At 37.8% G+C, this 21,370-nt stretch overlaps 5 protein-coding genes and 1 non-coding gene across 6 annotated transcripts; 2 read left to right on the forward strand and 4 right to left on the reverse strand.

The window, feature by feature from the left end:
• Nucleotides 1-503: 503 nt before the first annotated feature.
• Nucleotides 504-3,067, reverse strand: LOC101313518 (protein ABIL2-like). Its single transcript, XM_004300449.1, has 10 exons — nt 2,941-3,067; nt 2,410-2,530; nt 2,171-2,253; nt 1,909-2,059; nt 1,627-1,726; nt 1,435-1,509; nt 1,276-1,309; nt 1,112-1,188; nt 918-1,018; nt 504-772 (listed from the first exon to the last, which is right to left on the reverse strand). Exons 2-10 carry the CDS (start codon nt 2,515-2,517, stop codon nt 614-616), a joined length of 888 nt encoding a protein of 295 aa, XP_004300497.1. The 5' UTR covers nt 2,518-2,530; nt 2,941-3,067; the 3' UTR covers nt 504-613.
• A 1,035-nt stretch (nt 3,068-4,102) lies between these two features.
• On the reverse strand, nt 4,103-6,672 carry LOC101313806 (26S proteasome non-ATPase regulatory subunit RPN12A-like). The gene is made up of 6 exons (XM_004300450.1): nt 6,516-6,672; nt 5,751-5,829; nt 5,499-5,601; nt 4,952-5,215; nt 4,618-4,729; nt 4,103-4,470 (listed from the first exon to the last, which is right to left on the reverse strand). The coding sequence occupies exons 1-6, from the start codon at nt 6,618-6,620 to the stop codon at nt 4,330-4,332; spliced, it is 804 nt and encodes a 267-aa protein (XP_004300498.1). The 5' UTR covers nt 6,621-6,672; the 3' UTR covers nt 4,103-4,329.
• Nucleotides 6,673-6,829: 157 nt separating this feature from the next.
• On the forward strand, nt 6,830-8,891 carry LOC101314378 (30S ribosomal protein S6 alpha, chloroplastic-like). Its single transcript, XM_004300452.1, has 2 exons — nt 6,830-7,233; nt 8,487-8,891. Exons 1-2 carry the CDS (start codon nt 6,868-6,870, stop codon nt 8,724-8,726), a joined length of 606 nt encoding a protein of 201 aa, XP_004300500.1. The 5' UTR covers nt 6,830-6,867; the 3' UTR covers nt 8,727-8,891.
• A 3,290-nt stretch (nt 8,892-12,181) lies between these two features.
• Nucleotides 12,182-14,424, forward strand: LOC101314665 (RING-H2 zinc finger protein RHA4a-like). The gene is made up of 3 exons (XM_004300453.1): nt 12,182-12,512; nt 12,745-12,830; nt 13,715-14,424. Exons 1-3 carry the CDS (start codon nt 12,255-12,257, stop codon nt 14,181-14,183), a joined length of 813 nt encoding a protein of 270 aa, XP_004300501.1. The 5' UTR covers nt 12,182-12,254; the 3' UTR covers nt 14,184-14,424.
• A 1,421-nt stretch (nt 14,425-15,845) lies between these two features.
• Nucleotides 15,846-15,927, reverse strand: TRNAS-UGA. Its single transcript has one exon. It is a non-coding gene; the product is annotated as a tRNA-Ser (tRNA).
• Nucleotide 15,928: 1 nt separating this feature from the next.
• LOC101314092 (cellulose synthase-like protein G3-like) lies at nt 15,929-19,450 on the reverse strand. The gene is made up of 6 exons (XM_004300451.1): nt 18,787-19,450; nt 18,080-18,229; nt 17,876-18,001; nt 17,317-17,760; nt 16,829-17,176; nt 15,929-16,606 (listed from the first exon to the last, which is right to left on the reverse strand). The coding sequence occupies exons 1-6, from the start codon at nt 19,372-19,374 to the stop codon at nt 16,064-16,066; spliced, it is 2,199 nt and encodes a 732-aa protein (XP_004300499.1). The 5' UTR covers nt 19,375-19,450; the 3' UTR covers nt 15,929-16,063.
• Between the last annotated feature and the right edge of the window lie 1,920 nt (nt 19,451-21,370).

Here is a 21,370-nt window from a genome sequence, read left to right on the forward strand (position 1 = left end):
ATTATGTAGATTTGTAGCTTTGACACAATATTTGCAACTTCTCTGAAGCAGGTTCATTCAGACCATGTCAAAGCTGACACTGCACGGCATAATACAGACTGTGTGTCTGATGAATCAAGATCAGGTTCTTGTGTTTCTCATGTTGCTGCTGACAACGAGAAGATTGTATCCCAGGAGCCTAGTTGTGCAAGGAAAGTAGAACGCCCAAGTTTTGAACTAGAAGGTCCTAGTTTTGATCTTGGATTTTAACCAACCTAGAAGCATTTGTATATATATACCTTGTGAACTCTGATAGCATCTAATACATAGTAACCCCCCTATTTCGGTACAACAGATTTGCTCTAATATCATGATCTGGAAATACGAATGATAAATCTCTAGAGCCTTTGTTTCTATTGATTTGAGAAATAAAAGTATCTTTGGATTATTTCATTCATTCTTTACTTTGGTGAAAGCCAACAGCAAAACTGTTACCACTTCTTTCAAAACATCACAACAGAAGTAAAAACCATCAATGCTGAATGATTTAAAACTCGCTAGCAAGACACAAGTAGAAAAGAGAAAACTGAAAGTGAAAAGCAAAGATAGGCTTATACTGCTGTGTTTTGTTGTTCTAATTCTTATCCAAGTATTTGTACAATGCCTTATCATTTCTAGATTTGCCCATGCTCAATAAGGCTTTATAGAATTTCTTGTTTTTGCTTGATTCCACTTCAGTGTCTCTTTCGTTATGAAATGAAGCTGATCTCCTAGTCCGAGGCTCCGATGGGTACTGAAAATATAACGAAATGCCTCATCTTAAGTTCATTATATATTGTAAGTTGTAACCATATCTAATATTGCATTTGGAAACAACATTTTCAGATCAATCTCAAAAAAAGAGTGAAGTATTCAGCATCTTGCTGATAACAGCTTACCCGCAGTTTAGCAGTAGAAGAAGAGTTCAGAGTGCTTGATCTCTTTACAACAGAGCCACACCGTAAAATTGGAAACTTAAGCGGTGAGACACTTCGTTTCTCTGAATATATATTGAAAAAAAATATATATATAAGAGAAATTGCATTAAGCATCAGTGCTAATCGAAGAAACATGAACAAAACTTGACACAAACCATGTATGGATCCGATTCTTGCAAACTGAAATGCTCCAGGTGAAGATTGTGGAGAATGCGTTAGTGAATACTCTTCACTGCATCAGAAATAGGTAGAAGACTTTGGTGAAGCTTAGATGAAAATACATACGTTGGCTTGAAAAACCATGGTTCAGAAAATGTACCTGACAACTGTTGGAGAGGTCTCCCTAGTTGTGGCTTCAAGATATTCACATAAACAAATCATCAGCTTTTCTAGTCTTAAATTCTATAGTCATATTATGATAATTGATAGCTAGGAAAACAGACTATAAGGATGAAGTTCTATGTGATGAATAATATACCAGTATTAGTCCCAGATAAATTTCTGTGATGATATATCAATGCAGACTGACCCACTGTTTGAGTTGTTGCTCCACCTGAACAAAAAATGTCACTCTTACTTTTATATATGTGTAAATTATCAATTACTGACCAACAGAAATTATTCAAAGGCAAAAAAGCAAATGTGATTAAGAGCATGAGAGTATTTTTGCCTGGCAAGATGTATCGCTTATGGTGCTTAGGAAAGTTTATGGCAAATGAATGTTGGAATAAGCCTCCTTGATTGCTGAAGTCTCGGCATGTCCTCAGTCGCTAGAATTGTTCGAGAAGAACAGATGAGAAATAAGTATAGAAGAGGTATAATGTTCAAACTGTGCCATCCCAAAATGCTAAATGAACAACATATTAAGAAAGCAATATGCAGAAAATATGAAGCTGAAGGATTAAACTTAAAAGTTCACTAGGTAACGAGGAACAGAACTTAGAAAACTGACCTGTTCAAAGCTAGAGAGTCTAAGCTCAGTTTCTGAAACCTCACTGACTTTGTCATCCAAAAATCCATTGACTTTATATGCCACTGAACCCAAGTGGTCAACTGTATTGATAACAGCTTTGATGACATAATCTTTCAAGGTCTCCACCACACTACCATAATTAGATTCATAAGCAAGAGCTTAGCATGATATGGAAAAGGCTACCAAGGAATAATCCAATCACTCAATAAACTACATATTAGGAGGTAGAATCAAAGCTCACAGTTGTTTCTGGTCCTCTTTGCTGTAAGATATTTCGAAATATTCGGCTGCTGAGTACAACTGTTTCCTCAGATTCGTCAGCTCCTAAATTCCCATATGTTATAAAGTCATGAAAAAGTTTCATATAGAATAACATGAACACTATTTCACATTTTGTATAGTTATGAAAAAGTTTCATATGGAATAATATGAACAGTGATGTTAATAAGGACAAGAATAATGAATGGAACAAAAACTCACATTCAGATTCTCTGAGAAGAGCACCCTCTGCTTCATGAAGAGTTCATCATTGTGTGAAGCTTCTTTCGGGGCAGAAGAAATCGAAGAGGAAGACAGCACTTTCTGCATACCTACAACACTTCTATAGAAAAAATAACTTCATATATTAGTTAGAAGCAGCCATTCTAATCGTCTGAAAAGCAAAAGAGAATTCAGATGATGAATCCCGGAATTATACTAACCAAAACTATTTACAAAGACAAAGAAATATCTGGCTTCAGTGACTTCCTTGAGTCAGAAAGACCAACATAAGAGTGGTATGACCACTACTATAATCTTATAAAAAGAAAACAAAGAAGACATGTAAGACAAAAACTCCAACCTGCAGATATCATTCTTAAAATGGCCTAAACATACCAAATGTCTTGCTTGGTTAATGGAAACACCAGAGAAACAAAGGTATAACATTTCAAAGTTTTCTAAAAGATCTGCTCAGACAAATTTAGAAAACTAAGAAAAGGCTTCAATACAGAATAGACTACAAGAACACACCTGGGTTTTGAGGAACCTGCAATCCAGAGCTGACCTCCCACTCAAACCCAATATGTTAAAAGAGAAATAAGCACCCCAAGTAAGACTTGCAAAAGAAATAGAATGTGTTTTGTTTCATGCAAAAAAAGTCATAAGCCTCACTAATTAGAGCAGTCTCAGTCGATCAGGTCACATATATATCAAGTGGAAGAAGAAAAGCGCCACTCACAAGATCAACAAAACAAAGTCGCTTGTCAAACACGTGGTGGTTCCTCAAAATTTATAGGAGAAGATGAGTCTTCAATTTAATCTTTAACAAAGACCAACAATTTTGCCAACTTTGCTGCAGAAATTTATTTGGTGTAATTAGATCAGTGCCTCTGTAGCTCATGAACATTTACTCCAGTGCTTCCCTATCTATGGTATGCAATTTACAAACCAACTACTTTTCACCTTTTTGATTTATTGAGTGTTGGCTATAATGCAAAAAGTCTGCAATAATGGGATTTCAATCCATTGTTAATATGAATAACGCCATTAGAGAATGCCAACAAGATATTAAACATATGGCAGGTAGGAATTCCATATCAAAAGGGTTTGGATTTATATGACATTAAAAATGCCAGTGATGGAAACATTTGATCGTCTATATATGCATTATCAACCACGTAGCTCTCTTTCAGATACAGACTCGATCGATGTAAGAAATTGGTTATGCTTTTAAGACAAAAGGGTTGTTGGAATTGTAGAATCACGGAGGTAATAGGAAATCAGATATTAAGCATATGCTTTCGCGTATGCATCACACCAAAAGAGGCACCAACCATGTAAGGAAAGCAAGGTTAAACACACACCTATATATGATGTGATCTTCTTTGGAAATTGGAATTGATCTTGATACCTTCTCTCAAAAAATATTCTTGGTGTCCAAAACCATGATTTTCAATGGCAACAGTGGGACTATAGCACAATACAGGGTTTAGAAGTAGTGCTCCCTTGACATGTCAAGTGGTAGCCTCACATACTAGTCACTAACCTCGCCCATCGTTATCCTCATTTTCAAATTCATGTCATCCATACTGATCATCAATACTCTAGAACACAAACAAACTATGCAAATGTTCCTTCATTTTCCCATACAGAGCAAGGCGAATGAGCTTAATAAGAACTACACCTTTTTCTTTTTTCTGCCGAAGGAGTTTCCAACAAAAACATTCTAAAGTATTCAAAAGTACATCAATCACAGCAGTAAATGCTAATTGCCACACAAAAGTGGTCAAATGGCAATCAAATGTTGACAAATTTTAGGCTGCATCCTGCATACTACTACAATTGGAAAGAAATTTTGAAGCGACAGTATCAGCACAGTTGATGGGTGTTGTGAATAAACCACATTCAGCACCTTTTTCGTTAAACAATCCGCTCCAACTCTCTTGCATAACTGAGAGTTTGATTGATAAGCTGCAGAGAAGGTATCTCCTTGCAAGGGGCAGTCTCCTTGGCCTTCTGGAAATAGACCCCGCCGTTCTTTACTTCCCATTCAGGATGATCCTGTATTCAAGGAAAACAGTATTTAAAATGTGAAACCAGGCAGAAAGGCAGTATATTTCTACTGTGCTGTGTATTTGTAAGGGTATGTATGCTCAATTTCCATCAGAGAGCTAAAGAGGCATAATACAAAGCATGATTTGACATTACCTCGTTGACATAGGCCAAAAGTTCACGCTCAGAAGGGAACAGCAAGATTTTTTGTGCATCCTTAACTGAGAGATAATCATATGCCTTCTCACTGCAGCCAGCTATCTCATCCCTACAAGTTAGAAAATAGATCAACCAACAAAAACTCTCACAAGTAGATGAACTAAACTATGCATATCAGATGCTCGTTTCACATCATCCACAATAGAAACTGAAATGCATTGACAGAGACTTCCAAAGAGAAAAACAACAAATACCAATGACCAACTGCTACTATCAATTATGTTTCTTGTCACTCGATATTAGCACTATGTCTAGGGAGAAAAAAAATTACCTGACTGTTTTCGCCAGTAGATCCATAAAATAAACATAAGTTTCATGTGGCGCTGTCTGCCGAGCATGCAAAACCCGATTGTAAGCTCCCTCCATAAAAGATTGCTCTAACTCCACTGCATGCTTAATGCAGGGGTTCTCCAAAGCAGCAGATGAGAGCAGTTCCAGTTCTGTGTGAAACTCAGCTATTCTATTCTGGACAAGGAGCCTCAACAGGTTGAGACCTAAGATTGGGTACTCTTGGGTGGATGGAGGAAGACGGTTACTGCTCCAAAAGAATTGTAAAAACCTTTAACCCCATGTAAACCAAAATTTTAAAGTACTGAGAAATTGATATAAAATAAACAGCAGTCTAACTGCTTATAGGGACTCAACCACACACACACACACTTCTCATGTATTCTCAGAGATGGTTACATATTTGCGTGCTCAGTGTCAAAAATCTGGCCACTACTCAATATTTCACAGTATGTGCTTATACATTGGTGCCTCAGTTTTTGCAGTGGAAAATGGAACTTTAAAGATGGTATAGGGCTATGATAAATTACCGAACATCTGTGTAATAGTGCTTCAGCTGAAAGAAATCCCTCTCAAATGCATCCTGATCCTCAGTCTTCACACTCAGAAGAACAGCATGCTCATATATATCCCCTGAAAGTTCACAAACATTACAAATGCGAGTAAGTAAAGGCAGATAAATATCTGGAAACTGGCACACTCTTCTATTACAATACATTAGGCAAGATAATGAACTCTAAACGAATACAAAATCAACATCATATTTTGGTCAAGAACATTACTTGCTATTTCTAATTCCTTAGCCGCATTAGGTGTATCTTGATACAGGGGCGGTAAGCTGGTGAACTGAGTAAGCAAAACCTGCAAAAGCAACAACCAACTTAGTTCATCCCATACAGAAACATCAAAAATCAAACCAGAAAATAAATTCCTAACTCCTCTACAGAGCGTCTATGCATTTCTTCACCTATCAGTTTAACAACCAGCTGAAAAACCACCTTGGTTCCCTTTGACACCCTCAAACAGACACAGAATCGTACCTAAAATCGCACACCCTTAGCTGTATTAGGTGTATCCAAATTCTTTTTCTTTCTTTTAGGTCCTCAAGTAAAGAATGTGACGCTATATTGTATCATAAAGATATCAACATTTAGCTATTTATGTTTCATACTAGTGCTCTTGCCACACACCACTCTTCTACAAATTACAGCTCACCCGAAAACCCCATCGAAAACAAAGCTACAGAAGCACAAAGATTGCTTCTTCACTAAGTGCCGCAAGCCAAAAGGCACCAAATTTCTTAAGAAAAAGTAGCAAAAAGACCTAAAATGCTTCCCAATCACCGCAAACTTAACTACAGATGCTTATGGACTAACACAGACCTCCAATTCACCCAAAACCCTAATCAAACAGCCGCAATTCACAAAATTTATCATCTAATTCAAGCACTATGAATTCAAACACTATGAAGACAATACCTCAACTCGTAGCTATCAAATCATGTCCAAATTGAAGCAAAGAAACTTAGGGTTTTGGAAAATCGGTACCTTCAGATCCGAAAGGAGATTGGAAGCTGTATCGAAATCATTACGGATCAACGCCGCTTTGAATCGCCCGAAGTTCTGAGTCAGCTCGTTTAGCTTCGCCTCCATTCTCGTCTTTGCTTCTCTCTCTGGTTTTTCCTCTCGCTTTTCTCACTCCACCCTTCTTTTCCAACAAGAAATATAGCTATTCGGTGCAGAAAGTGGGCCGGGTCTAGTCTATACTTGAATCGGGTCTCGTTGTACCATCCAGCCCAATTAAAAAAACGACGCGTCGTTTATAGTCTCTTTTTCCTCTGATAATCCAGTTTTCCTTATCCACTGAGCAGAACACACACTTCTGCTTCTGCTTTGAGCAATGGCAGCTTCTACTACTTCCTCGCTGGTTTCGAATTTCCTGTTTTGCCCCAAGACTCTCTCCCAAATCCCATCTCTGTCCCAATCCCTCTCCTTCCCCCACACAACCGCAAAGCCCCTGGTTTTCCGGACCCGACCCGGCCGCGTCAATGTGCAGTCGCTGGAGTTCTCCGGGTCTTTTTTTGAGGGAGGCGGGTTCCAGTCGGATGACGACCCGAACTCCCCGAACGGGCCGGGTATGACCGCCGTGGAGGACAAGGAGGAGCCGCCGTGCCCGCCGGGGCTCCGGCAGTACGAGACCATGGCGGTTCTCAGACCTGATATGTCGGAGGATGAAAGACTCGCGCTTACTCAGAAGTATGAGGAGGTAATTGGGTTTTGAATTTCATTACTTTTTGTGGGTTTCAATTCTGCTTTGGTTTTTTGTTGGATGAGAGAATTTTAAGCTCAAAATGTGTTAAAGATGAGGTTTTGTGGTGGGAAATGGCTAAAGTTTTGTTTTTTTGGTTTGATTGGGATATCTCTACATAGTGGTGTGTATAATGCATGTACAAAATTACTGAAGCAAAGCCCAAAATGGAAGCATTGCTTTGTAACATAGAATTAGCTTGTGCTTGAAGGTGGTGCAATGTGGTTGGTTAGTTTGCGAAACTGATTTTAGTAGTCGAGATGTGTAATAAGGACTGAAGGCTGTGATGGAGGGAATTGGATTTTGGGCATTTCACTGATCTTTGAATTTTAAAAGCTTACATTGCGGTATAAAATGCTTTATATATTGGAAGGAAGATGGTACTTTGCTGATAAACTGAGCCCTCGTGCATCAGAACAACATTTGGGTCTGTTTTCTATGGAGTAGCAATCTCGACACTCCGTAATGTGTTTAGTTTCTGGAGGTGTGATGAAATATATCTGCTTAAAAGGTTGATATTGAATATTTGGGGTGGGCTGTAGTATAGTGAAGATGATTGATGTGCCTTTATTTGTAATACTTATGTGAAATACAAACCCTTATGTTCTTTTTTACTTATGATCCCTTCATCTTGAGAAGTTGGGAGTTTATCGGACATAATATAGATTATGACCTTCCTCAGAGAATATGTTTGGAAAAACGCAGTAGGATTGTATCATTCCCATGGATCACCTAAATATTGCCTGATGTCAAGAAGTGCCGTATTTTACTCCCTAATTTTGAGTTTCCTTGTTTTCCCTCCATGCATGCCCTTATAAGCCATTGGTCAGCTATAATTATATTTAGATTTTCTATTGCTCTTATTCAGACATAATGAGTGTCATACTGGATGCACTATTAGACATAATTATCCACCTCTTATAAACTAGTAAGAACATATCTGATATGATGTTTTATTGTATTTTATTGTATTAAGATAACAAACTGCACAGAAGGCAGTTGAGGTGTGGCTCATGGTTCTTTCATTAGAGCATGCTATCATCAACCTTGCAACTTATCTGAAATGAATAGAATAATGGTGTTTGTTCGTGGAACCAAGGAAAGATGGTTCAAATGCAAGTCATCAGATTAACTTATGCAACTAGGAGTTCCTGTGAAGTTAAAAGTTTAGTAGCTACAACATTTAACGTTTTACTGTTTAATTTTTGCAGTTGCTTATAGCTGGAGGTGGCATGTATGTGGAGGTTTTCAACAGAGGAGTGATTCCGCTAGCCTATAGCATCCAGAAGAAAAACAAAGCTGGAGAATCCAACACTTACCTGGATGGTATCTACCTACTCTTTACCTACTTCACAAAACCCGAGTCTCTTGAGTTTCTTGAGCAGAATCTGAAGGCTGATGATAATGTCATCCGATCTCTGAGTTTCAAAATAAGGAAGAGGAAGTACTAGTTTAGGTCAAGTCTTTTGTCTATATCTAAGAGGAAGAACAGGAAAGAAAAAAGGTTCATGTACAATGTAATCCCGTATGCAGTGTTATCAAGTTTCGGTTCATTCAGTTTTGTTGTAACATTGTTGATTGATGATCAAAGGAAATGAATGCAGTTGTTATATTCTAGAATTCGACTTATGAGCCAGTATCATAATTTGGAAAAGCATATTTAGCAGAAACTTGAAAGGGCTAAATCCAAGTTACATTCTGGATTTCGAAGTCGAGTCAGATAATGAAATAATGCATGAAAGAAACTGGAAGTTCTACTGTCAATAGAATATGTGTATTTGATCTGTCGCAGGTTCATGTCATTGTTCACAATGTCTTTTTAACACACCAGACTGCACAATCTCTATGGTGGGAGTTGGCTTTATCATCTTTAGGACCATTGATTCATAAACCTATCCTTCTTGGCTAGCACTAACTGATAATTACTTGCTTTTAATCATGGGAGCTTATCATGCATGACATAGGGCAGAAGCCGCCGGCTAATAGAGACTGGAGTTTGTCATCCCTTTCGTTTAAACATCGTGATCTCATGGCTGCTAAAGGATTACTACTGAGATGTAAAGTGGAAGCACTTTACTTGGTAAAAACTGTGAAACTGTGAATTAAGACATGGGGCTTTTCTATATTAGCTGGAGAATCATATTGTTATGTCATACGAGATCTGATCTCCAACCCACTTTCTGAGATAGAGCTTCCTTCATGATCCACCAGCAACAGTGAGATCCCCTCAATTCAATCAAGGGACACCACCAAATCAAATTGCATCCTAGAAATGCTTAAAATAGAGCACAAGTTGCACCAGGAAGAACATAAAAGAAGTGGAACATACAATGGAAAAGATGAACAGAAAAGCACCGGGATTCTTGTAATTTCCTTTTGCCCTTTTTGGTCATGCACTCATGCTTGCTTGAGTGGATGAATAAAAGAATCAAGTGGAATTTTGTTCCTTATTTCAAACTTTCATTCCTCAGAAGAAAGCAGGGATTACGTACTGCTTGGCTTCTGAGATTCTTGAGTCACTTGACATTGTAAAGGTTAAACACTTAAACATCTATCAAAGAAAGGTATGTTAAACACTTAAACATATATCTATCAAAGAAAGGCCAGAAGCCAAAAGAGTGGGTATCAAATTAACAGTAAAACCTCGCTTGTGAAACAAAACAAAGTTTCATTTTTGTATTAAACATACAATCGAATGTGCTATTTTCCTATTTTCAAGTCTCGAATTCATGAATCAAACAAGGTACGGTAAGCTCCTGTTCAAACAAACAAACAAAAAAAAAACAAGGTACGGTAAGACTACGGAATAGTTCACAAGCAATTAGCATTATCATTTTTCTCTCATTTGTTGTTGTCTGATCATAAATGGTATAGTTCTTAGATTTGACATTGTAGATGCCATGCTTTTCTTTTCTTTAGCAATATGCTATGTAGCTAAAATGTAGTGTTTATGTAATGATGAAAAGTTCAAAGGCACCATGATCACTTTAATTAGTCTAGTGCTTGGAGAAAGAATTCTTCTCTTGGCTAAAGAAGTAGTCGAGAGTTAAAGAAGGTCTAAATACTTTGTAAAGGGGAATAATTCTGTTCCTGACATTAATTTAGAAGAACAAATTCTTTGCTTATACAAGAGAGTTTTGCTTATACAAGAGAGTTAGGAGGGGAGTTGAGAAAATGTTCCTTGGTGACTAGCTGACCAGATGAACAGGACTGAAGTGTTATATATGGTAGTCGATATTCAAGGTCTTTATATTGGTATTTAGCATTCTCAGTTCAAACTCTTTCGAAAAGGTTCGGCCAAAAGGAAAACTTAGAGAAGAAATGGACTTTCTATGGAGAGGGTAACATTGCCCTAATATCTATAGATCGACAACGTTTGGCCTTCAACAAGTCATTTCCATGTGAAAGCACACCTAAATTTGTATTAAGCCCTCGAAGTTGGCTAGAGATACCACAAAAGTAGGGAGGATATGGAAATGACTTAGGAATGTTTCTTTTTGTTTTGGTCTTTTTACCAAAGATAAGTTAGGAATGTTAAGTTGCACATCTTAAGCATTCCAACAACTCTGATGTCCATTGATGAATATGTAGTCCCCTAATGATATAAATTGTGAGTTAAGTTCGCTACTCAAGGAAGCATCTGAAGGTAGATGTGTGTCACTTAGACTAAGACTTAGTTGAAGTTGGCCTTGATAACACTACACATAACTCATGGCTTTATAGGTTTGTTAGGTCATCAACTTCCTAACCATGGATGATCAGATGGACCAACATCTTAATAAGTAAGAGTAAGCGATTCACGTAATTATAGTTATGTTCTTTTTGATTAATAATACCTAAAAAGAATTAAGGAATTGGTAAAAATGTCTGATGATGATGATGATATTTGGGTCCATGATGTTACAGTAGGGATTACTGAGCCTCTCAGTGCTTGGTGTGTGAGGACCCAAGTTTTTAGTGATAGACATGGGTATCCCACTATCCCATCATTGAAACTTGAAACAAGGAATATATGCTATCATGGTATAATATTGATTTGAGGATTTGATCTTAAAATCCTTATTGCTCTGGCTTCTTCTTCTTTTTTTTCTTAATTGTTCTTCTTGAATGGGATGATGGTCCTATTATATTATATAATTAACAAAGTTACAATGTGTCCTCTCCCCAATCTATAATCAATCATTATGCCAAAAGAATTAAGCACTCAAACAAGCACGAAGAAAGAAAAAAGAGAAAATTAGCTTTCATAAAAAGTCCGGGTATACAAAGTGTTACAGATATTCATCCCTGGATAGTTACAGGTATACAAAGTTCAAGTTAATAGTAGAATCTTAGATCTCCATTTTCATGAAGTTGATTAAGAAATTATATCAACTACTTACTGCGTCTGCATGTCTGCATGCTCTAAATTTTTACCATTACGTATATCGATTAGTACTAGTACTGCAACATTTGAAAAACGAAATTGATCTCGTAGACATTAACGTTTTACAATGTAATTGAATGATTTACATGATGTTCATGCAAAAATTGCATAAAAAAAAACTGCTCCTGCAAAAATCAGCCAAAATTATTGAGCTATTTGATCAACATGATCAAGATATATATATTTCAATTTTTCCGATCCTATACAATTGTACTTGTCTACTCATTTAGACTCTTCAAAAAGAAATCATGAAAGTTTAACTATTGCTTTGGATTATTACATTACACAGTAGTCGGAAAAAAAAAAATTTAACACAGGAAAGATATCATTTGTATATTTGCCTTTGTATAAAATGCCAAATGATCTCTCCACTTTTTGTATGAAAAATAATCCTTCAATTCCCTTCATATATGAACAGATCCCACCTCAAAAGTTCTCCCCATATATAAATACGCTCTTCAACTAGAAAGCAACGCATTTGTAGTAGTTCCCCTACATCTTCAAACTAATAAGCATCATAATCTCCAGGCCAGCTGCTTAATTCAACTTAGATATGGCTCTTCCTGATCAATCTCAAACTACCAGTTCTAATACTACTTCTCAATCTCACCTTTACCCTCAAGCACTCCAACTCAAACTTTATCAGGCCTTCATATTCTCGATTCCTATTCTTTTCTCGATCATTCTCTTCCTCTTGTTCTACTTGTTCTACCTCAAAAGAAGGGCTTCCACTCTTCAATCTTCTCCTCCAATTCTCATTCGAAGAAGAAGCCCTAATCAAGCTTCAGCACCTTCACAATATGTTTCCTCAGTAAGCTCTCTCTCTCTCTCTCTCTCTCTCTCTCTCTCTCTCTCTCTCTCTCTCTCTCTCTCTCTCTCTCTCTCTCTCTCTCTCTCTCTCATGCCTATGCATGAAAAACTCACGCAAACAAAGAATTACAAGTAGATTAACTGAGCACCCATTTCCATCTGTGGTGTGTTACAATTCAATATCATCTCTATATATGTCTGATTCTTTTTCTTCTTCCTTCCATCCATATTAGCCGTGTCCAATGGATTTGAAGGGAGAGCTCAAAGAGAAGCTTCAGATCATACTCTTCGATGAAGAATTGATGAAAAAGGACTCCCAGTAAGTTTCAAAGTTTCAATTATCAACTTCTTCAACTTTGATTTGCCATATTGTTCTGATGATAAGCCAGATGATGTTGAACTGTTACGGTCTATGTGTTGGAAGCATCAGTATTAGGTCCATAATAGAACAAATGGCATGTGCCAAGATGGTGTTCCATCACATCTTAAAGTTGAAAAGCTAGCTAGCTAGCTAATTCACTATTATTATTGGCAACCAACTGTTGAGAATTTGAGATTTTCACGATTTAGAATAAAACCCAGAATATAATAGTCACTAGTGCGTTGCGTTTTGTGCTCAATATCTTCAAATTCCATAGTGATATATAATTACATATATATATATATTTATATATGTATATAGTTATATTCTTATTCCAGCCAGTAGACCGTAGTATTGGCCTGAAGGAAACTACATACAGGTATAGAAACTTGTATTTCTTTAAAATCACACATGTTCGATCAGTTAGCAATCTCTCATAACATCCACTACTGTTCCCGAAATAGTGCTTTTGAGAAAAAGAGAGATTGATAAGTAAGTAGAATATAGTGTGAAAGGACATCTTTGGAGGAGACAAAACGTGAAAATAAAGTTCAATTATAGAATTTGTGTAATTATATCTTTCTGATATTCTTCAAGAAAACTTTTCCCAGCTCGAAGTAGATAATAAAAAAACACCGGAAAATCAAACTTGTTCCCTATTACATGATTAGAAGGGACTTTTTATTAACGTGTGTTTGATTCTTTATACAAGTTACTCTTTTTCACTAAGCTAGCAATTACAGTTACACGTACATATGTCAGATTGTGTTCATCACTAGATTTCATGGCTAATTTGGTTCTTCATCAGCTAAATTTGGACCTGCCTAAATTGTTGGCTGCAGATGTTGTGTTTGCTTGGGGGAATTTGAAATGGAAGAGGAGCTACTGCAGGTTCAATCGTGCAAACATGTCTTCCATGTCGATTGCATACATCACTGGCTGCATAACAACACAACCTGCCCCCTTTGCAGATGCTCGGTGATTCCGATTAGTACGAGTACCAAACTCGATACTAGTAATCCGGCACTATTAACTGTTAGTACCACCGCTTTAACGGAGCCACCTGCACAACAACTCCAGCAGCACCATAGCATAGTAGTCTCCCACCAGAGTCCCGGGATAGTATCATTAGAGCTACGTCAACAGCAACAGATGGAGAATAACGTAGCTCCAAATGGGACAGCACCGATTGGAGAAGAATCATCATCAACTGCAGGGACCGGTGGTTCAACTTTAAGGGACTCTGGGTGTTCTAGTACTAGTGATCGAGATTTGGGAGACTCGGTTACTATTCATATCCAAGACGTTTAAGCCATGCGTGCTTTCCTTCTCCAACCAGGAATAACATATGTTTCTCAGCTATGTACTTTCTCATTTTTGGCGGCACTCCGGCAGCTAGTTAGCCTAGATAGACGAGAGACCAGCAATATATATTGCCAAGAACCTCGAGAGAGGTCCAGTGTACGTAATTTGAAGTGTGACTTCAATAGAAGAGTGAATGATTAATGTAGTGGCCCAATTAAAAGTAGAGTATGGGGCTGCATTTGTTAGCAAACTGGAAATGCATGCATGGGAATACTAATTAAGGGCACCATCTTTGTTCTTTGTAAACTTGTTACAGTTGCACACAGAGGAATATAGAACACATACGTTACAGGAGGACATGCAAATGGTCATACGCTAGCTCATATGGAAGAGACGAGGATTCTTCTACATATTCTTTGAGATTCATTTAGTATCTTAACTACTGTATCAAACTTGAGGGTGGGTTGAACACAAAAAATAGAACCCATGAATACAATTGATAATCAGTGGTGTGAGAAGTTTAAACGTTCTAAGGAGATTATGAGAACATAAAAGGACCTCCAGACTTTTCATTGCCAATACATACCAAAGAAGATGATGCATCTCCAATTCTCCACTAAGGAACTAATGTACATAAATTTCCATAATTAGATTCATGTAATCATCAAAACCTAATGTGTTTTGACATGTAGACTAAATACGATGCACTTATAAGTTATAACCCCTATTTAATTAAGTGAGCAAACTCATACGCATGTATATATATATATATATATATATATATATATATATATGATCGATGAACATCTTCAAGCATGCTATTGTACGTGTCCCTATCTTGCTAAAGTTTTTCAGAATGATACCTCAAGTTATCTTGTCAAAAATGGATGATTACATGGTTGAACTTCATGGTGTTAAAGTGAAGGTTAACGTTGTGGATAATGCTACTTTGATTGATGCAAAGATAGCAGAAATTAGGGCTTCGCTGGATACTGCAAGACCTGTTATGGGACTTGATATCAAGGGTGTTACGACAACCGATCCTGATTCAAATTTGAAGGCTTCAATGCTGCTACTTTGTTCTGAAGGTCGTTGCTTGATCTTAGTCCCAAAAATGTATACTCTGTTCGACTATTATCCCAGCAAGTATGGTACTAAACTCCGCGCTCTTCTTGCTGATCCCAATATTTGCTTTTTGGGTATAGACATGGAGACAAGAAGAAAGTATCGTCGGAATGACGAACTGCATGATCTGATGAGGAATGAAGGAGTAGATTTGGGTCATTTTGCAGCCAGGATACTGAAGAAACCTGATCTGGAGAAGGCGAAACTAGCCGGGTTGGGAGCTGAAGTTGGTATTGATGTTAAGCCGCTGAGTGGATCTTGCCCGGATTTGGAATGCAAGAGTTTTCTCAGAGGAAGGGATCAAGCATGCAATTCATGATGTTTATGCTTCTTACCTCATTGGCAAGAAGCTGTTGGCTTAAATTTCGAATCAATCTTATAATGTACTACTGCTACTCTACTCATGAGTACTACCTCTATTTGAGAATTGAAATAAGATAAACAGAGACGCTCCCTATTGTTGAAAGCTAAAAGATGTAACAAGCTGTTGTTGAGTACTTGAGTTGCAAGTAAAAATTAAATCAATAACAAAAAAAATATTGACGTCGACAGCAGGGTTCGAACCTGCGCGGGCGAAGCCCAACAGATTTCAAGTCTGTCTCCTTAACCACTCGGACATATCGACTGATCGTGTAATATGGTGATAAATTTATTATTTGGTAGTAAACATAACAGTCTCTTCTTATACATTGTCAGTTTTCTATAACCTTGAAAGTAATTTCTAAGGATAATATTCATGAAATTCATAGCAAGCCAGCTACTTAAAAACTAACATAAGCCACTACATACAGAGCAAAAGCTAAGAGTAACGAAACCGTAGTGGTTTTTGTAGGAATTCTCCCTTTGTCACTCCTGATGATGGCTTCATAAATCGGTATACAATTCACCACGCCGAAGCCAGCTATAAACATCTGCAAGAACATCCCCTCCAAGCCAATGCTTCCCTTGAAAGCCTCTACATGTCCCCAAGAATATGCAGCCAAGTTGAGAATGGCAGCCGACGTTAAAGGCACAAACATGGGGGATGCAACTCCAAACTCAAAGGTTCCTTGGTCATATCTTTTGCTTTGGTCTTCATCAAGGACTTTGCTGGTCACATTGAACCCATGGGTGGAAATGCCTAATGACTTGAGAAGGTACTCAATGGATCCAAACAAAAAGGATGAGTGTGCTCTAACCATCCACATTCTTTGGTCATTCCACCACTTAGGGAATGTTCCTCCTTCTACCACAAAGTCTAAGCAGCTTTGGGTGTAGGATCCAAGGAAAAGGAAGACGTACAAGAGAAACCATGGCTCTGAAACCTACAACAGAGCCTTCAAAGTTACCGAAATGAAGTATGTACACATAATTTGATTCAAAAGACAATAATATATACATTGACCATGATATATTATGTTGTCAGATTGTCGATTTGAGCTATTATTAATTAAAATTTTCATTTTAGTGTATGATCTCAATTGAGAATATCACACTACAACACTAATAACATGAAGAATTCCCTGACAAAAATGGATGTATGTTACCTTAGGAAAGATGGTGATGCCATTGAGGAGAGCTAGCTGAGGGAGGAAAGCATACACTGTGACTGGAATTGACCAAATGGGCCAAAACGCATAGTGAGCATATGAAAGGCCCATCAAAGGGCCCATGGCCCGAATGCCGAATGTAACTGGACAATATTTAGAGAAAGCAACCTCAAGGAGGCCTATAGTCCATCGCTTGGTTTGATTGAGCACATCAACAATGTTGATTGGGGCATCTCCATAAAATGCTGCCCTAGTAGGATTGCAAAGTACAGCTTTCCATCCTTCACATTGCATACGATAACCAGTGAAGTAGTCCTCCACCAGAGAACCGTATCTTACTCCAATCTACACAGTTTAAGACCATTTAGCTTGAACATTATGGCTCAAGTGACAGTGTTGAGTGACTAAACGACACGACTAAATATGTTAAATAATAATATGTATGTATGTACGTATGTACGTATGTATGTATTGAACTTTTTTACCTTCCATCCCCAATCGGAATGTGTTTCATAGTTGCAAGCAGCAACAAAATGTGCCAATTCAAGAACCTCCGGAGATTGAATGAGCTTGTCCACCACCTTATCCGGGGCCAGCTCAGGGATTTCAGGTGATAACAACTGTGACGGACCTCCGAAGAAAGCTCTCCTATTGAAGAAGCATCCTGTTCCGACATAATTTGGCCCTGATTCTCCATCCATTCCCTCAGCATTGATCACAAACAAACCCTTGTGTTCACAGCCGTATATGTCATTTTTGTTGATTCCCCTAAATCGCTGTGGAAACTGCAGATATCCTAGTTTGGATCGAAGATTAGGGTCCGAGAAGTAGCATAGTGCACGAGAAGGTGTTTTTGGGTCATTGGAGAATGTATCACAGTCTAGGGTTAAGACTATCGGAGCATTGGTCATGGCAGCTGAAACTCGAATCTTCGCAGCAGTAGTAGTACGCGTACACAAAACCAAAGAGATAAATCAATTAATGATCAATATGTATTTAGCTGAACAATATATAGAGTGAAGGAAGGGAAAAAATGAAGCTTACAAGAACATTAAGGGCACCAGCTTTAAAATTATGTTCTGATGTGCTGCTTTTTTCTCTAGAAACATAGATTAGGTTTGGCATGACATAATCGCTCATATCTTTGTCTTTGCTACTGTCCAACAAAACCTGCTCATACCCAAGTGTGTAACAAAGTTATGATGTTTGATGATAAGTTACAATACACTGTTTGAGCTAAAAACTTACCTGAATGACTGTGGGATGATTTTGCCTGGTAAATCCATCGGTCCATTTGCGAAATGCCTGACTTTCCCGTTCTCCGGTAATATATTCACCGTCTACTTTGCGTCTCTCGATTACATTGTTCACTCTCACTTTCATGGCTTGGTACATAATCTGTAACAAGATTTAGATCACAAAATATGACACTGCCATATATAAGAATATGTGCATCCCATACTTTTTTCTTTTTTTTTCTCTCTAAGAGGTGGTAATGAAAACAGTACGCTAGCTGTTGTATCTTCATTTGACCTCTGATAAGATTTTTGTATCGCATCAGACTAAGCTGGTTTTTCACGACCAAAAAAAAGAAAAGACTAAGCTGGTTTTGTCCATTACCTATAATATAAACTATCTCCAATCTCCATCGTTTCTTATCTTCTCGGATGCTGGGTATGGGTGGCCCTGGTGTTTTGGTTTTCTGTATAGCTTTCAAATCTTCTTCAATTTGAGCACGGCAAATAATTTCTCCAATCTCTAATGCTAGTGTCAGGTAACGCAGGTGAAGAAGGGTTTTAATTAATTTAGACATCTAGGTCATGAATTAATTTGTGACAGAAATTTTCACTAATTTACTAAGTTTGAGCAAGTTGGTACGTTATAACTTATTAATACTGTGCATGCATGGATGGTTAATTCAAGTAAAAACACAATCTTGTGTAAAACTTTGTTACCTTAATTTTCTCAGCCTCAGAGAACCTAGAGTGATCCATTTCGAAGAAAGCTTCTGGACACCTTTCCACTATGTTGTTCTCCCTGCAGAAAGGTAACCAGTGCCTTGCAAACTTTGCAGCCTCCATGAACGCAAACAGAGTCAGAGCCGATCCTCCGTCGTCGGAAACGTACACCGACACCTTCTCCGTCGGATAATCATAAGCCATCACCGACAGCGCCGTGTTGACAACGTTCATCGGAGGCTCCTTGTAAGGATCCGCAGTGCATATGAACACATCAAGTGCAGGGAAATCGGAATATTTTCGAAGAACCCTTTCGAGGTTTTCGGGGTGTTCTTTGCGGTAGAGGGGATTCATTCGGAAAGCTTGCGCGGTGAGGTTCAAGAAAGCGAAGATGGAGTCGGAGATGAGGAAGGTGAGGGTGATGAAAAAGGAGGTTAGAGTTGTGGAGTGGAAGAGGGAGTGTGTGTGGTGATAGAGTAAGGCTAGGATGGCACAGAAGTATATTAGAGCAAAGAGGCGGTTGATGGGGATACGAAGAGAGTGTTTGTGGGTGTGAAGAGGAAGGTCGTCGGTGGCGGCGGACATGGTGGGGGACTGGTGGTGCAAGAAGACAATAAGTATACTACTGCAACCTTTTTGAGCTTCCAAAGTTATATATTCTAGTGATGCTATGTGAGTGAGGGGGATGTATATATGTATATATTTTTTTGATTGAAAAATACTTTATTGAAACAGACCGTAAAACGTGAATAAGAATTACATCAGTAGCTTTCTTTAAAAAAAATCCAAAACTAGCTTTTACTATGAGCAACAATAACTCCATAGAGCCATGGGTCTTGATTCATAACAAAACATAAACCGGACCATCTTCAAAGCATTTCGAACAAGAGTATGAGTAATCTTGTTTTGGCGCTTACGCACATGTTTCTAGGACACCCGTTCAAACTCTGCATTCATCCTACGAATTGCATCATGTAACATACACAACGGTTTTTTTGTTTTTGTTTTTGTATTATTTTTGTTTAAGAATGCATACACAAGGGTGTATCACACATACCTAGATAATAAAGAACCAAGGTCGATCATTGATCATATAAATGTGCATCGATATGTAACACAATGCTAGCTATCAGTGTTGAAAGTTCTGATTGACTGTCAAGAAATACGGCATAAAACTAACATATCACTTGGAGAGTGGAGAGTGGAGACTAAGGTACCTAGCTAGCTGATCAATAATATTATAACACAAGAAAGAAGAAAGAAGAAATCAAATGCATATCCCTATCCGACTCTCTCTATTGGAGTATGCATGGACCATATGAGAACTACGACAAATCTTTGTTATTGAGAAAGGCAGATCGTCGCTCCCCAAGTTTTCTGTATGCATTATTATCATCAACATTACCTTTATCAAGAAACGGCAAGCCAAGATTTACCATTTCAGCATATTAACAGCCTCGATTTGGTGCTCAAATACTAGTGGAAGGTAGCGCCATCCCATATATATATATAGTCAAGCACATGATTGACAATACGTATAGCAAATCAAACAGAAATAGCTCAATCAGAATATATTGTGTGGTCCGGAATTACCACATTTGTAGTTTTGTTTATTATGCCTGTTTGGAACAGTTTTATGAACTGTTTTTGTTTTTTGACATCGAAATTGATGTTTTATTTTTAAAGGTGTTTTTGGGCAGAATACAATATTAGAGAAGCTGTTTTTAAGAAGTTATAAATCGTAACTTTTGAAGCATGTTTTGAAACTCAACGATTATAAAGAAAAACCAGTAAAAACGAAAAATTAAGAAGTCCCATAAAATCTCTACAACAAAAAGCAAAATGATCGGATTACAAATTCTCTTTTTTACATGATTTATATTACTTTTTTTTTTGGCGAGGACATGATTTATATTACTTGAAGCTACGGGTTGATGGAGGTATATCAGATAATCAGATCCACCACAACTCAAGAAGGAAAATGAGTGAGTGTTTGTGACCCTATGGTCTCAGTTATATTATCTGCAATTTTGTACGTGTCTGACTGTCTGAGACTAGTTGCCGGCCATTTGCCGCTGTGGCCCTGCAACCTCAATAATTTCTAGAAGATGACTGTGAACTGTGCATGATAGCAATTTGAGAGGATCAATGGGACGGATCAATGTTGTTTTCTTGGACCACAATTCCTCAATTCCACACACCAATGGAGCAAGTTACCAAGCATACAAGAGCTAATTATAGCTAATAAAATCATATAACAACAATTTGTATACGTTACGTTCCAAAAGATAAACTAGATTTTGGGAGGTCATTCTTTTCTTTCGTTTTCAAGGTGATAAGGATAGAAGAAGCACCTGTCGAATTTCCAAATTTATATGGAAACCGAATGTGACAAGGATAGAAGAAGCATCTCAGAATGTTTCATAGAGTTTTGGCCCCAACTTATATTACTTGACAAATGTTGGTTCTTTCCCATGTCAATGCTATTTCGTCTCATCCTGCATCATTTTTCCATGATCATACATTCAAATGCGCTCTAGAATGAGAGAGAGAGAGAGAGAGAGAGAGAGAGAGAGAGAGT

The sequence above is a fragment of the Fragaria vesca genome, linkage group LG5, assembly GCF_000184155.1.
Source record: "Fragaria vesca subsp. vesca linkage group LG5, FraVesHawaii_1.0, whole genome shotgun sequence".
Lineage (NCBI taxonomy): Eukaryota > Viridiplantae > Streptophyta > Magnoliopsida > Rosales > Rosaceae > Fragaria > Fragaria vesca.